Below are 15,321 nucleotides of genomic sequence, written 5' to 3'. Positions count from 1 at the left end.
AACCCTTTTTATCATGTTTATAACACTTAACTGCTGATCAAATCAACATTTTAATGCTTCCCACACATTCATTTAGTTTGAAGCCTTATAGCAACCCAATAAGGCAGGTAACATTTCCCAGTTACCTAACATTCCCAGTTTACATTTATAAGCAATCATACTAAGTTGAGTTACACAAGATCACACACTCTTAAGTGGCAGAGCCAGAACTTGACCTCGAAATCCCAACTACAATACAAACTTTTATTTAAATAAGGGGGAAAAAAAGCTATTGTACAAATATTACTCTTCAGGTGCAGCCTGTAGAGCCATGGCTATGGATGCTTAGGTTCAGAAGTACTTCTATAGATTCTTAGGTTTAGAGATGATACCATCTGGATATCTTTGCTTGAACCGGGCAACCACATCTGGGTCTAGTAGATGGATCCCATCCAGTTGGTTTCCAAGGGTGATCCTGAAGCAAGGGGAAAGACAGGGCAAGCCAAAAATCCTGGAATTTAAAGGCTTAATACTGTTAAAAGATGTGTTCTTTTCATTAAGTCTGCCTATCATCTCAATAGGCTTCTGAATATCTGTGCCAATTCTTTTATAAAGATAGTATATGGTACTAAGGCTGGTACGAAATTGGGCAGATTCTGATGTTAAAAGAGGCTGGATCTGTACTAATTAAGGGTTAATAACTTACAGCTAACTAGGTCTACATCACAAAGTTATGCTGCCAGTGACTACTCTGGATGAGTAACATGCTAGCAGCATGTCTTTTAAAGCTCTACCTATAGGATGAAAGACTAAAATTGTTGACAGATTAAATAGGTTCTCAGTAACCACCAGGGGGCAGATTCAGTACATGCAGTAGAATAATGAAGAGCTTTAGGGGTGGAGACCTTAAGAGCAGTGTTTAAATCTTAAAAACCTTTTGGTTTTCCAGTGAATGCTGGTCGCTTAAGAATCCTCTGAAGCCCATTTACAGACTAGTGGAAGTGAGGTGACGCTCTGCTGCTGCTGCTACTAAGTCGCTTCAGTTGTGTCCGACTCTGTGTGACCCCAGAGACAGCAGCCCACCAGGCTTCCCCGTCCCTGGGATTCTCCAGGCAAGAACACTGGAGTGGGTTGCCATTTCTTTCTCCAATGCATGAAAGTGAAAAGTGAAAGTGAAGTCGCTCAGTCGTTCCCGACTCTTAGCGACCCCATGGACTGCAGCCTACCAGGCTCCTCGGTCCATGGATTTTCCAGGCAAGAGTACTGGAGTGGGGTGCCATTGCCTTCTCCGAAGGTGATGCTCTACTAACTTATATATTTGACCATAAACAGTTGTGCCCTTGGGGGCTAGCATGTTCTCTGGTCTCCTTACCAGTTGGGTTGCACATTGTGTGGTCGTCCAAATAACTCAATCTTGCGAGTGCCAGGGGACAGTCTTTCAATCATGCCATAGATTTCATCTGGTTTATGACTAGTGGAACGAACCTAAGAAATAAAAGCTCGAGCTACTTTTAAGTTACCCAAGATAGCAATTCTAGGCCTTTCCACTTATGTTTATGATCCCAATGAGAAAACCTGGAATAAGAATATACCTGACTAGAACAGCTGATTTAAAATGTGGCTCTTTGGATGCCTGGGGAAAGCACGTACCTCAGCTACGATCACATCACAATCCAGACCCTGGTTGAAGCCTTGGGGATTTCCTTTGACACCAACCTGCTCACCAGAGAACAGAATGATGAAAAATTTATGAAAGTTTTATGAAACCCCAGTATTTGAACTGTTTCTCAATAAGAAATCAAACAACTCCTATTTTTCGCTCCATCTAATGTATTGGGCCCCCTGCTGCTCACCAAGCAGTGTTCCTTCCCATGGTTCAACCAGTGACCTGTACGGCCTGTTCGAATGATGCGCTGCAGTTGATTTGTCTTCACCCAGATAATTTCATCTACCCGTTCATAACTGTGGGATATAAGAAAAGAATCAGAACTTTAATCAGGCTTTCACAGTTTAAGGATGATACCATCTACTCTACAGAGGCAAGAAATCACAGTATACTCTGAAAGAAGGAAACCCTATCAACTACATATTTCCCTCAGAAGAAAAGAACAGTGATGGCTACTTACCCCCAGAGGTTCAGACATTCTCTGCCCAACTCCATGGCCCTGGAAAGAAATAAGGGTTAAACAGCTACTTCCATGGCAGTATTTTTTCTCCCTTCAAGATATATGTGTTGTTTTCAGTAGACATTCAGTGAACATTTACATGCAAGACACCATTGGGGCAAGAGAATGGATCTAAGAATGAAAAGGCAAAACATAGTATCTATTCTCAATGGTCTTACCTTTCACAAGAAACAAATGTAGAGCTAAACAGAATTCATGGTATCATTTGTATTATAAACAGGCATCAGATCTCAGTAGGTAAGAAAGGCTGACTGAGTCATAAGTTTAATAGAGCTAGAAAGACCCAAGATTTTATCCCCACCCAGTACTCACTCTGTACTATATCTGCCCATACCTACATATCTTTGAACTGCATTACCTGCCTGTGACCCAGAGGAAGAGAAAGCCATCATCCTGCAGTACTGGTATGTTGAGCCTGCGCATCTCATCATCTGTCAGGGTCCCATAGGGCAGCTCCATGTGAATATCCCAGGGTGGGTCAGCCATCACAACTGCAAACTTGCCCAAGATACTGACGTCCAGGTAGCGGATATCACAACAGATCCACTGCATGAGGTGGTATTTGGTCATCTTCCCTTCCTTCACTCTCCGATTCATGGCCCCAGTCCCTCTTTTTCCATTGGATTTTCCTGTTCCCTCATATGCTATATATCCCGCTCCATTCCCAATCAGCAAGGGAGATTGCTGATTATGCCTTGCTTTCCTACATGTATGGCTGCTCTACTGAGATAAAGGTCCTTAAGTTGAGGTTAAGTTTTCTGAGCAGACAGGTACCTGAGGTGGGAAGAGTCTATCTGCACTGGAGTCACCTCCAACGCTCTGTGTAAGGGCAAGCTCTTGGCTTGGTGTATGGTCTTTGCTTCCAGGAGCCTCAGAATCCATGCAAGCATCAATTTCATAGTGAACATATTTGCAGGTATCCATGTGGAAACATGTGTTAAGGAAAGAGCAGTCTCCTAATGACTCATCAGTGTGTTTATTGATGATCCGTCTGGGGAAATAGTAAGGGACAGTTGGAATCAATATGGTGTTCCAGTTAGATCCCCCAGTTCAAGTTCTAAACTGTTGCAAAATTTGCAATCTTTCACTATCATCAGAGCTTCCTCTCAGAGTTTTCAGATAAGGAAAGCAGGTGATATTAAAATCTGTAATTTACAATAAAGAAATGTTTTTCAATTCCTCTCTGAGCAAAAACTTAACTTCCTTATGACAGGAATAAAGCTCTGACCTAAGAGGCCAGGTTCTTGTTTCTCCTAAGACTGTCCTTCTAGAGAACTTTAACTTTCCCTGGGGATCAAAGACAGAGATATCCTGCTATTGCAAGAAAAGAGCAATTTTTTTTTTTTTTTAATCTCATATCTTTTGGAGAATGCAGCCTGTATTCCCTCCCATAGAACACTACTTCTGAAAGTGTACCTTCAGAATCTCGAAGTCTTAGACAAACCATATTAAAAGCACTTAATAACAGTATTAAAGACAAACCCAATGAGTGGAAGGACCATGCTTAAAAAACGACTGCTTCTAGAAGACCCAGCCAACCCTCTTCCCCTCAAAAGACCTGAAGTGCAGCTTTCGACAGGGCCGGTCAGCATCACTGGCTTTCATACACTCCTCCTTGGTTCCATAGTCACAGAACTCTTGAACTTGAGCTCGACCTCGTGAGCGAAACTTTTCAACAATGGATTGTTCCTTGGCTGTTGTAGTATTTAGTAACTCTAGGATCTCCTGACTAACCTGGGTGATAGAAGAAACCTTCGTCTGGAAAGGGTTCGTAGATAAAATTAGCCCTTAAACCACCTCTGCAAATTCTACTTGACATCAATGTCCTATGCTGCTGCTGCTGCTAAGTCACTTCAGTTGTGTCCGACTCTGTGCGACCCCAGAGACGGCAGCCCACCAGGCTCCCCCGTCCCTGGGATTCTCCAGGCAAGAACACTGGAGTGGGTTGCCATTTCCTTCTCCAATGCATGAAAGGGGTCAATAAACTACATTAATATGAGAAAACCCAGGAGAAGAGATTTTTCATGGATTTAGTCCTTTCTCACAAATCTGCACTTGGGATGAAATTAAAATATATGCAGAGCAGTTCCTGCTGCTAAGCATTAAGCTAAGCTCCCCTCCCCAGGAAAGCATTCTTTTCAACCAAAACCACTTATATTTAATACGTACTGAAGCAAGACACAGTGCTGATAAGCACTTTACTGTTTGGTTCAGAGCCTAGGCAACAATTCTACACGGTGGGTGGGTGGAGGGGACAGGTGGGAGGTGGTATTCTAGTTAGTCTCACAAATGAAAAGACTAAGCATCGAGAGAATTGTTCAAATTTATACAGCTAGAAATAGGAAATGGCTAATTCATGTGGGTCCGAAATATTCTTCCAAACCAGTGAAAAAGACCCAGTGAAAAAGATTCTCTAAATCCGAGTTCTCAGCATTTGGTGCACTGATGATGTTTTTGGCCAGATAATTCTTTGTGGGTTAACCTACTAAGATTATAGGATGCTGTGCAGCATCCCTTGCCTCTCTACCCAATAGGTATCTGTAGCACTCCTGTGTTGTGACAACCAAAAACGTCTCCAGACTTTGCAAAACGTCCCCTGGGCGTTAGGAGGGAGGGTAATATCATCCTCAGTTGAGAACCACTGCTCTAAACCCTCAATTCTAAGAACTGCTCTTTGCCCCTAGGAGTAAATTCTTCTCAACCAATGCTAAAATTCAAAGTATAAGTGTGAAAACACTTCTATCTACCCCTACCTTCTTGCTCTGTTGTTCCTTAGTAGATTGTTGGTTAAGAAGGCTCTCTATCTCCAGATCAACATCTGAGGCAGCATGTTTTCTTGATTTCTTGGTTGGCTCCTTGGCTACTTCTGATGCTGAAGAGGCCAGACCAGAGGCCAAAGAGCTAGTAAAGGCAGCTGCTGTGGTGGAGTCCTGCTCTGCACGCCGCTTCTGCCCTGCAATAGTCCCTGCTACCTCCCCAGGGCCCTTCTTTTCTGCCACAGCACCCATCATGGCGGAGAGCTTGGAATGATCAGCATAGGTCACAAGAGTGGGATGTGCATCATCTTGTAGGAGACTTCGCTTTACTTCGATCAACTCCTGAGCCGCAAACTTCTGTAGGAGGCTTTCTACCCCATCCTGAGTGGCAGGGGCATCTGGCTAAGGAAGGAAGGCAGGAGGGAAAGTGTTAAAACCCTGACCATGAACTGATGAAAAACAGTGGCAATTCCCAACCTTGCCTTATGATGTCAGTACCGTGGAGATGGCAAGACGGATGGACACAGCATCAGTGGGCAATGTTAGTGACAGATCAGAGAGGTGGTGTAGCAACTTCTTCTCTAATTCAGGGTCTGTAGCTAGTTCAGGAACTGCTGAAGCTGTACTGGGCTTAGGGCCACCAGAAGTGGGTGCAGCAGGTACTGGGCTGTCGCTACGGAAGGTTGGAGACAGTGCTGCCTCTGGATTCCGAAGATCTAGGAGTGAAGAGACGTGAAAATGAAAAAAGGCAACCACTGTCAATCTACACATTCCTCAGGAATTCAGATTTCCAGCATTTACAACACAGTCCTTTCATTTCGTGCAGAAAATTCTCTGACCAGATTTAGCACTAGATACGAACAAAGCTAGTGGAGGTGATAGAATTCCAGTTGAGCTGTTCCAAATCCTGAAAGATGATGCTGTGAAAGTGCTGCACTCAATATGCCAGCAAATTTGGAAAACTCAGCAGTGGCCACAGGACTGGAAAAGGTCAGTTTTCATTCCAATCCCAAAGAAAGGCAATGCCAAAGAATGCTCAAACTACCGCACAATTGCACTCATCTCACATGCTAGTAAAGTAATGCTCCAAATTCTCCAAGCCAGGCTTCAGCAATATGTGAACCGTGAACTTTCTGATGTTCAAGCTGGTTTTAGAAAAGGCAGAGGAACCAGAGATCAAATTGCCAACATCCGCTGGATCATGGAAAAAGCAAGAGAGTTCCAGAAAAACATCTATTTCTGCTTTATTGACTATGCCAAAGCCTTTGACTGTGTGGATCCCAATAAACTGTGGAAAATTCTGAAAGAGATGGGAATATCAGACCACCTGATCTGCCTCTTGAGAAATTTGTACGCAGGTCAGAAAGCAACAGTTAGAACTGGACATGGAACAACAGACTGGTTCCAAATAGGAAAAGGAGTACGTCAAGGCTGTATATTGTCACCCTGTGTATTTAACTTATATGCAGAGTACATCATGAGAAACACTGGACTGGAAGAAGCACAAGATGGAATCAAGATTGCCGGGAGAAATATCAATCACCTCAGATATGCAGATGACACCACCCTTATGGCAGAAAGTGAAGAGGAACTAAAAAGCCTCTTGATGAAGGTGAAAGTGGAGAGTGAAAAAGTTGGCTTAAAGCTCAACATTCAGAAAACGAAGATCATGGCATCTGGTCCCATCACTTCATGGGAAATAGATGGGGAAACAGTGGAAACAGTGTCAGACTTTATTTTTCTGGGCTCCCAAATCACTGCAGATGCTGACTGCAGCCATGAAATTAAAAGACGCTTACTCCTTGGAAGGAAAGTTATGACCAACCTAGATAGCATATTCAAAAGCAGAGCCGTTACATTGCCAACAAAGGTCCATCTAGTCAAGGCTATGGTTTTTCCTGTGGTCATGTATGGATGTGAGAGTTGGACTGTGAAGAAGGCTGAGCACCGAAGAATTGATGCTTTTGAACTGTGGTGTTGGAGAAGACTCTTGAGAGTCCCTTGGACTGCAAGGAGATCCAACCAGTCCATTCTGAAGGAGATCAGCCCTGGAATTTCTTTGGAAGGAATGATGCTGAAGCTGAAACTCCAGTACTTTGGCCACCTCATGCGGAGAGTTGACTCATTGGAAAAGACTCTGATGCTGGGAGGGATTGGGGGCAGGAGGAGAAGAGGACGACAGAGGATGAGATGGCTGGATGGCATCACCGACTCGATGGACAGGAGTCTGAGTGAACTCCGAGTGTTGGTGATGGACAGGGAGGCCTGGCGTGCTGCAATTCATGGGGTCACAAAGAGTCCGACACGACTGAGCGACTGATCTGATCTGACCCTTTATTAAATCACACCCAAGCATTCACTGCTTTGCCAAGATAAATTTTCTGGGATCTGCTTACTCTTTCTATGTTGGGTGAGAAGTATTTCCTAATTTCATTCCTTGCTCTGCTTCAAAGGAAATAAATTAGCAGCTTGGTAGATTTAAATGTCCATACCACCTCCCTTCAGTCACGCTAAATGACAACTGATATAATCAACCTGAATTTATCAAGAATATTTTCACCAACCTAAACTGTGATGAGATCTTTTTGAAGAACTGAGTTCGAGTTTTAATGAATAAAGCCCGCTGGACATCAGAGAGTATAAAAAATGACAGTGCTGGGGGTTATAACTCAAACACAAAAATTTTATAGAACTACTGAAGCCCTGGTCACCAATAATAGTTCCTGAGTATATTCCTATAACCTACTCTAGTACTTCAAAAGCTGGGTAGCCATCACAACCTTAACAAGATTTAAGAAACTCAAATAGGACAACATATTACCTTTGGGAAAGCCTAATATCTGTGATTATTTAAAATACAAGTGAAATATTAAACATTCAGGATCTATACTGGAATTCTGTTAAATACTATCTAAGCGGCCACGGGGTCACTAGGAGTCGGACAGGACTGAGCGACTTTACTTTCACTTTTCACTTTCATGCATTGGAGAAGGAAATGGCAACCCACTCCAGTGTTCTTGCCAGGAGAATCTCAGGGATGGAGAAGCCTGGTGGGCTGCTGTCTATGGGGTTGCACAGAGTCGGACACGACTGAAGCAACTTAGCAGCAGCAGCAGCAGCAAGTGGCCACTAGTTTACATTTAGAGGTATTTTAGTTACTTAGAAATTTCCACTCTAATAGAACTGACTTCAAAAAATTTAGCTCAGAATTCCAAGGAAAATGGAGCTTAACTATACCAAACACCTTACAGGAACAGTTACATTTTAGGAAAATAAGTTATACCCTATGTGGAAAAGAGACTCCACAATTTCATACTAGCTGAAAACATTAAATAATTGACAGAGTTTTTTTCACCTTGCTCACTGATGATTCTTTTATGTTGTGCTGAACCTCAGACTAGAACAAGTTCCTTGTTTTGTTTTGGCAAGGAGGTGTTGTACACATAGAAATCATGGAAGCACTTTGAAGGTCTGGATGGGAAAGTCTGAGAGCAAGCAATCTAAGCTAAAGATAACATATGAAATTTAAGCGACAATTACTATTTAGCTTACTTGGAAGATTACAGGCACAATTCTTACACTGAATAGGATTGAACTGGTAACTACTCAAGTCCCTTGCAACTGAGAGATTCTAATAAATCTGAGCTAAAAATACCCCAATTATAATTTACACTAGTTTCAAACTCTGAGCTTTTAAAAAAATCAGTCAAATTTAAAATTTCTTCAGAAGAAACCAAAAATTTCTTTCATTAAGTAACCTAACCTAGCAAAATTAATGATGAAACCTTATTATTATAGCAGAAAAAATACAAAGTGTTTTAAAATTAGCATTTCAGGCATTACATGCACAGTTTTATACATTATGTACTGACCATTTTAACTCATGATGTATGCTAAAGGGAGCAAATTATATAAGGTATTAAAGAGTTTGAGGGACTTCCATGGTGCTCCAGCGGCTAAGACTCCATGCTAACAATGCAGGGGGCCTGTGTTCGATCCTTGGTTAGGGAACTATATCCTATATGCTGCAACTAAGAGTTTGCATGCCACAACTGAAGATCCCACATATTGCAACATGCCGCATGGAAGACAGAAAATACCGAGTGCCATAACTAAGACCCAGCAGCACAGCCAAATAAATAATTTGATAATAGAAAGAGCTGTGCAGTTTTGAAACTTTTTAATATTTTAGATAAACTATATAAATTATCCATATCCCCCCCTTTATATTTAAACATTACTTGCCAGGTACCTTTAATATTCTTTTGCCATTAGTATGAGTTTTATTTCTTTAATAAGGACCTAAGCACCCTATGCTGCTGCCAAGTCGCTTCAGTCATGTCTGACTCTGTGCGACCCCATAGACGGCAGCCCACCAGGCTCCCCCGTCCCTGGGATTCTCCAGGCAAGAACACTGGAGTGGGTCTCTATTATGTCTTTTTTAACCACTTAATTGTGATTAGCATGTAAAAAGTTGTATATCTTAACATATACAACTCAGTGAGTTTGGAGACAGTCTACACTCATTAAATCATTACCACCACCAAGGCCATAACCGTATCTGTCATTTCCCAAAAGTTTCTTTCTGCTGCCTTTATTATTATTTTTGTGTATCTGGTAAGACCACTTAACACAGGATCTACCCCCTTAGAAAATGTTAAGTATACAACACAGTCCTGTTAACCATAGGCACTACACACTGTGTAAGAGATCTCCAGAACTTATTTATCTTGCATAACTGAGATTCTGTACCCTTTTACTATCACCTCTCCATTTTTCCCCTTCCCTAGGCCTTAGCAATCACCACTCTACTTCTATGACTTTGACAATTTTAGATTCCACATGTCAAATACAATCTAAGTGAGACCATACAGTATTTGCATCTGACTTAGTTCACTTATCATAATGTCCTCCAGATCCACCCATGCTGTCACAGATGGCTGGATTTCCTCCTACTTTTAGCTGTGAAACATCCCATTGCATGTATATTTCATGTTTTCTTTATCCACTTATCCATCAATGGATGTTTAGGTTGCTTCCATATCTTGGCTGTATGTGAACATAAATAATGTTACAATGAGCGTGGATGTGCAGGTATCTCCTTGAAATCCTTATTTCAAATCCTTTGAATTCCTAAAAGTGAAACTGCTAGATCATATGGTAATTCTATTTTTTTCCTTACTGAGGAACTTCCATACTGTTTTCCATAGTGGCTACGCCAGTTTACATTCCCATTATCGGTGAATCAGGATTCCCTTTTCTTGCTAACACTTTTCTTTTTTTTAGTAACAAGTTTGAGATGATATCTTATTATGGTTATGATTTGCATTCCCCTGATGATTAGTGATGTTGAACAAGTTTTCAAACACCTGTTGGTCATTTGCATGTCTTCTTTGGAGACCTATTACCTTTTAAATTAGCATATTTTGCTTGTTTCTTGCCCTTCTGACTTAAAATAAGTGTTGTCACTGATTAAAGTAAATAGTAAGCATTTTCCATAATTTCAACATTTCAATCAGTGTTTCATTCTTGTTAATGTAATCTAACCCAAATTCTGTTCAGGAACACACTTATTCACTGTCACATTACTTTCCTTTTTGCCACAATGGTTCTTGAGATGCTTGGCTTAAATATGCAATAATACCACATTATTTCCATGATAAACATTTTGTTGATTGAATTTATTTTAAATGAAGTCCAGAATCTAATAGTTCAAAGAATAAAGCAATCTACTTGACATTATTACATCTATTATCATATTTAAAATAACAATGTATAAATTTGGTTGGATCTTAATGCTGGTTAGATATTTGGTTAGATGTTCATTTTCTACCAACTAGTTTATCAGACTTTTCATGCAAATGTTACATGCTATTTCTAAAATATACTACACGTTTTTTCATGTAAACTTTCAACACCTAGCAGACATTATCTCAGTGAGGAAAAGCACTGACTTTGTTCCGATGTTAATATCATTAAGTTGAAAAGATACTATGAAGACTGTAATATAAACATTTCTTACAATTTTTGCTTTCTCTACTAACAAAATTTATATGTTCTTTGAGTTATGTTTAATGACTTTTTCTTACAGCAAGAACTCTATGATAAAGAACCACTTTAACATATATTTTCAATCCCTAGAATTGGATACAAATCTTTTTTTCTTTTTGGTAATTTTTCCAATACTTAAGTTTTAATACAGTTCTGTGATTCTGGTTATGAATCCTTATGTTAGTAACACCTCCTGGGAGTATTCTTTTCATTGCATTCAGGACATGGAGCTGAAAATAGCTCTTTTAAGGTTACTAGGAGGAGGAGGCTCACATTTAATATTTGGAACAAAATTTAACAGCTGATTAATGTAACTGTTATTTATAGATGGGCTTGAGCAACTCTGAATTCCCTGAAGTCAACCACAAATTTGTGCACAGATACACAAATTTGGGGGAAAGATTCCAACCCTTTATCATTCTTAAAATGGGTTATGGGCGGAAAATAATTAGGAATCCCTGAGTTCCAACTCCTTCAGAAAGTATCCGTTCAGTTATTAATTCAGTACATTTATTGAGCACTTCCATTATGCTGGTAACTATGTTGATTCTCCACTTCTAATCTAATGAAAAATATAATGTGTTGGGCTCAGCAAAGGAATACTTAATACTTGAGTTTTAAGAGCTCTGTTGAAGATAGATAAAATACTAGCTTGAAGACATAAAAATATGGCCAGATTGTGAACTTGCTGACCTCTAAAACATGTCAATATCCATATTCACATCTTCAATTCCATTGATGAAATACATTGAGCAGTTCACATATTCACTATGTGCTAAGCTGCGCCATGTATGGATGTGAGAGTTGAACTGTGAAGAAAGCTGAGTGCTGAAGAATTGATGCTTTTGAACTGTGGTGTTGGAGAAGACTCTTGAGAGTCCCTTGGACTGCAAGGAGATCCAACTAGTCCATTCTAAAGGAGATCAGTCCTGGGTGTTCTTTGGAAGGACTGAGCTAAAGCTTAAACTCCAGTACTTTGGCCACCTCATGTGAAGAGTTGACTCATTGGAAAAGACTCTGATGCTGGGAGAGATTCGGGGCAGGAGGAGAAGGGGACGACAGCGGATGAGATGGCTGGATGGCATCACCGACTCGATGGACAACATGAGTTTGAGTGAACTCCAGGAGATGGTGATGGACAGGGAGGCCTGGAGTGCTGTGGTTCATGGGGTCGCAAAGAATCGGACACGACTGAGCGACTGAACTGAACTGAACTGAAGCTGCGCCAAGTTTATTTTGTTTCAATTAATGAAATAAACATTTATTGAAAGTAATAATCCTCATTTCAGAAATCTACTTTATTCTATGGAAAACAGTGTGGCAGTTCCTAAGCAAATTAAAAATAGAATTACCATATGCTCCAGCAATTCCACTTCTGTTATATGTCCAAAAAAGTTGAAAACAGAATCTTGAAGCGATAACCTGTTACACCCGTATTCACAGCAGCATTATTCACAATAGCCAAAATGTGGAAGCAACCCTCAAGTATCCGCCAATGGATAAATGGATAAAGAAAATGTGGTATATACATACAATGGAATATTATTCAGCTTTAAAAAGGAAGGAAATTATGACACGTGCTACAACATAGATGAACCTTGAGGATGTGCTAAAGGAAATCAGTCAAACACTTCATGATTCCATTTTCACAAGGTATCTAGAGTAGTCAAACTCACAGAAACAAGGTAGAATGGTGGTTGCCAGGGACTGGGATGAAGGGAGAATAGTGAATTTCAGTTTTGCAAGACAAAAGAATTTTGGAGACTGGTTGCACAACAATGTGAATATATATCACACTATCAACTATACATTTTAAAATGGTTAGATGGTATTTTATGGTATGTGTACTTTTGCCATAATTTTTTTTTAAGTTATACCTTAAAAATGCCAAGCTAACAAAGGTCTCCCAGTGATTCTTTGTTCATAATATTTTGCATTTATTAATGACATGGATACATTTCAGTTTATTTAAACATCCTTGTCTTTTAATATTGAGCTCATCAGTAAATAATTAAGTATCAGATTTCAGTAACCCTATAAAAATATAGATGTGGTAAGAACATTTTTATTTCCTGTGAGAAAAGAACTAAATGATCTGAATTTTCATGTAGCCTTTGGTTATATCTTACATGACAAACTGGTTAAGAGAGTGTTTCACAATGTTTTCCTAAGAATCCTAACCATTAAAGAAACAGATTCTTTGGAATAACCAAAATAACTCAATGGAAGAACAATGATAGGCTGGCTGACTTAATTTGTGTGTTTCATCTCTACCTATCCCCTAAAGACCAAATAGGCCCATCAAAGCTCTGGGCTAGAAGGTAATATATGTTTAATCACAAACTCAAAAACAATTTTACAGGAATCTAAATTATATCAAGTGGCTATACTAAAAGTCTTAACCATATTTTATTAAGTGGATGTACAAATCAAGAGATATTTATATTCCAAAAGAATACTTATGTTCAAGGGAGAATAGATCTTGCTTTCAAAATTATTAAACATGCTCAGCAAGGACCCTGATGAAGTTTTCAGACTCTAGTGGTTGGATTTGCATACAGCACAAAGTTTGGTTAATACCAAAGTGTGGTTAATACCATGTAAAAGTGAAGTGGAATTTCTATTAATTAATCCTTGGTAATATGACTTGCACTTCTTCCTCTACTTGCTCTGCCCTCTTACCATCTCTTTAGTTATTTAAGTCCTATATAGCCACTGAGACCAAATTCCAAGTGTCAACTCTTCCATGATGCCTTCACTGACTAGACTGACTCTTGTTAGTTCTACCTTCACTATGCTCATTGTGGAATTAATTCATTTGGCATTTTACATATACCATCGTGTATTTCTGACTTCTCCTTTATTCCCAACTAAATTTTAAACTCCTTGAGGGCAGGGACACGGTCTAATTTTTGTCTAACTAGACTCATGTAGATACTCGATAGATGTCCACTTATTTTGGTGTAAGAGTCCTGCCAAGGCATCTTTTAGTTTCAAGGGCCAGAATACAAGTGCATAGACCTAATATACTTCAACACAAGATTTAGAAATGGACTCGGGTATACTGATAAACAATGCAAGTTGCCACAAGAGTGGTACGTACTCATTATCCTTGCAGATCTTTAATTGATTTGCTTTAGATAATTAGGTGTTTGTGTAGGGGATGTGGTATGAGTAGACAATCTTTTGAGGTTCCTTCAAGTTTTAAGACTGTGACACGGGTCAATAGGAGGGGAGAAAAAGTTTCAAAACAAATGTTTTCAGATTCCTGCTCGGTGTGTAAATGGCTAAACCAATGCCACTTCCTTTTACTCATTCAGCAACATCGAGTGCCAACTCTGTGAGGACCACTGAACTGGGCACTGTAGATATAAAGGCTCAGTACTTGTTCTCACGGTGCCCAGAATCGCAAAGAAACGACCAATACAAAGCAATTGCTATAACCAAGGGAAGAACAAAGCGCTATGGGAGTTAACCATAAAAAGGAACTTGCTGCTTCAAGGAATAGGGGCTGAAAGGCCTAGCAAACGGGACGCTCTCGTAGACTTAAGAAACGTCAGTCAACGAGATGGGGGGACGCGAAGATGCGAAGGGAGCTTCCGACCTGGGAAAGAGAACTGGAGGAACCAGAGCCCAGGGTGAGAAGAAGCCGCTACTACCTGCAGGAAAATGAAGCATCTGTGCTGCTGAGGGGGAAGAGAACCGGAACCAATGTATGAAGCGTTAAAGAAACAGACGTTTGAGGAAAGGCACCAACTCGGGAGCTTTTTTCTCCAGGGTTCCCTCAAGCCCTCTCTAGCAAGGCATCGGCCCCAACAACCCCGCGCCTCACCCAAGTGCCCCGAGTCCTGCTTCCGCCTCCGCTGCAGCCTCTCCCGCAGTGAGTCCAGCTGCTTTTTGTGGGCCTGGATAGAGCTCCACGTGTCCGACATTTCAGTCTCGTGGCCCGGCCACGTCTCCAACTAGGCACGGCGGACTAGCGCTTCCCAGTTCTGGCTTCAAGAAATTGCCTAACTCTCTCACGCGGACACCCTCAAGGCTAGCCGGAAAGAGATCCCAGCAGATACTATGGAGGGAAAGTCACTTCCGGTTTCCCTCTCCCTTTGAAGCTGAAATGAGAGCCACCATAAGTGTTGGCAGAATGGCAGATATGTTTTTTACAGGCGCTCTTTCGCGCTTCCGGGTGCGTTGAGGCTGTGGTTGCCGTGTTGGTGTCTGGCAAAGCTGCCATGTTGCTTATAGCCGCGCATGCGGCCATGTGGAGTATTAGGAAATGCGTCCGAGTGCGTTAAGGTGGCGCTCCAGGGCAGCATGTGTAATCCCGATTTTTGAAATGAAGGATCACTAAT

General features: G+C 40.8%; 1 protein-coding gene across 2 annotated transcripts; it reads right to left on the bottom strand.

The window, feature by feature from the left end:
- Positions 1-210: 210 nt before the first annotated feature.
- Positions 211-15,040, bottom strand: METTL3 (methyltransferase 3, N6-adenosine-methyltransferase complex catalytic subunit). 2 transcript variants are annotated; one of them, NM_001102238.2, is given in 11 exon segments: positions 211-454; positions 1,352-1,464; positions 1,630-1,695; positions 1,833-1,941; positions 2,106-2,144; positions 2,524-2,711; positions 2,940-3,156; positions 3,724-3,899; positions 4,919-5,323; positions 5,420-5,637; positions 14,805-15,040. In NM_001102238.2, coding segments are annotated over 11 exon segments (1,743 nt in total). In that variant the 5' UTR covers positions 14,905-15,040; the 3' UTR covers positions 211-342.
- Between the last annotated feature and the right edge of the window lie 281 nt (positions 15,041-15,321).

Source organism: Bos taurus, chromosome 10 (assembly GCF_002263795.3).
Source record: "Bos taurus isolate L1 Dominette 01449 registration number 42190680 breed Hereford chromosome 10, ARS-UCD2.0, whole genome shotgun sequence".
NCBI classification, from domain to species: domain Eukaryota; kingdom Metazoa; phylum Chordata; class Mammalia; order Artiodactyla; family Bovidae; genus Bos; species Bos taurus.
Note: the sequence above shows the minus strand (reverse complement) of the source record. Positions and strands in the feature narration are given on the sequence as shown.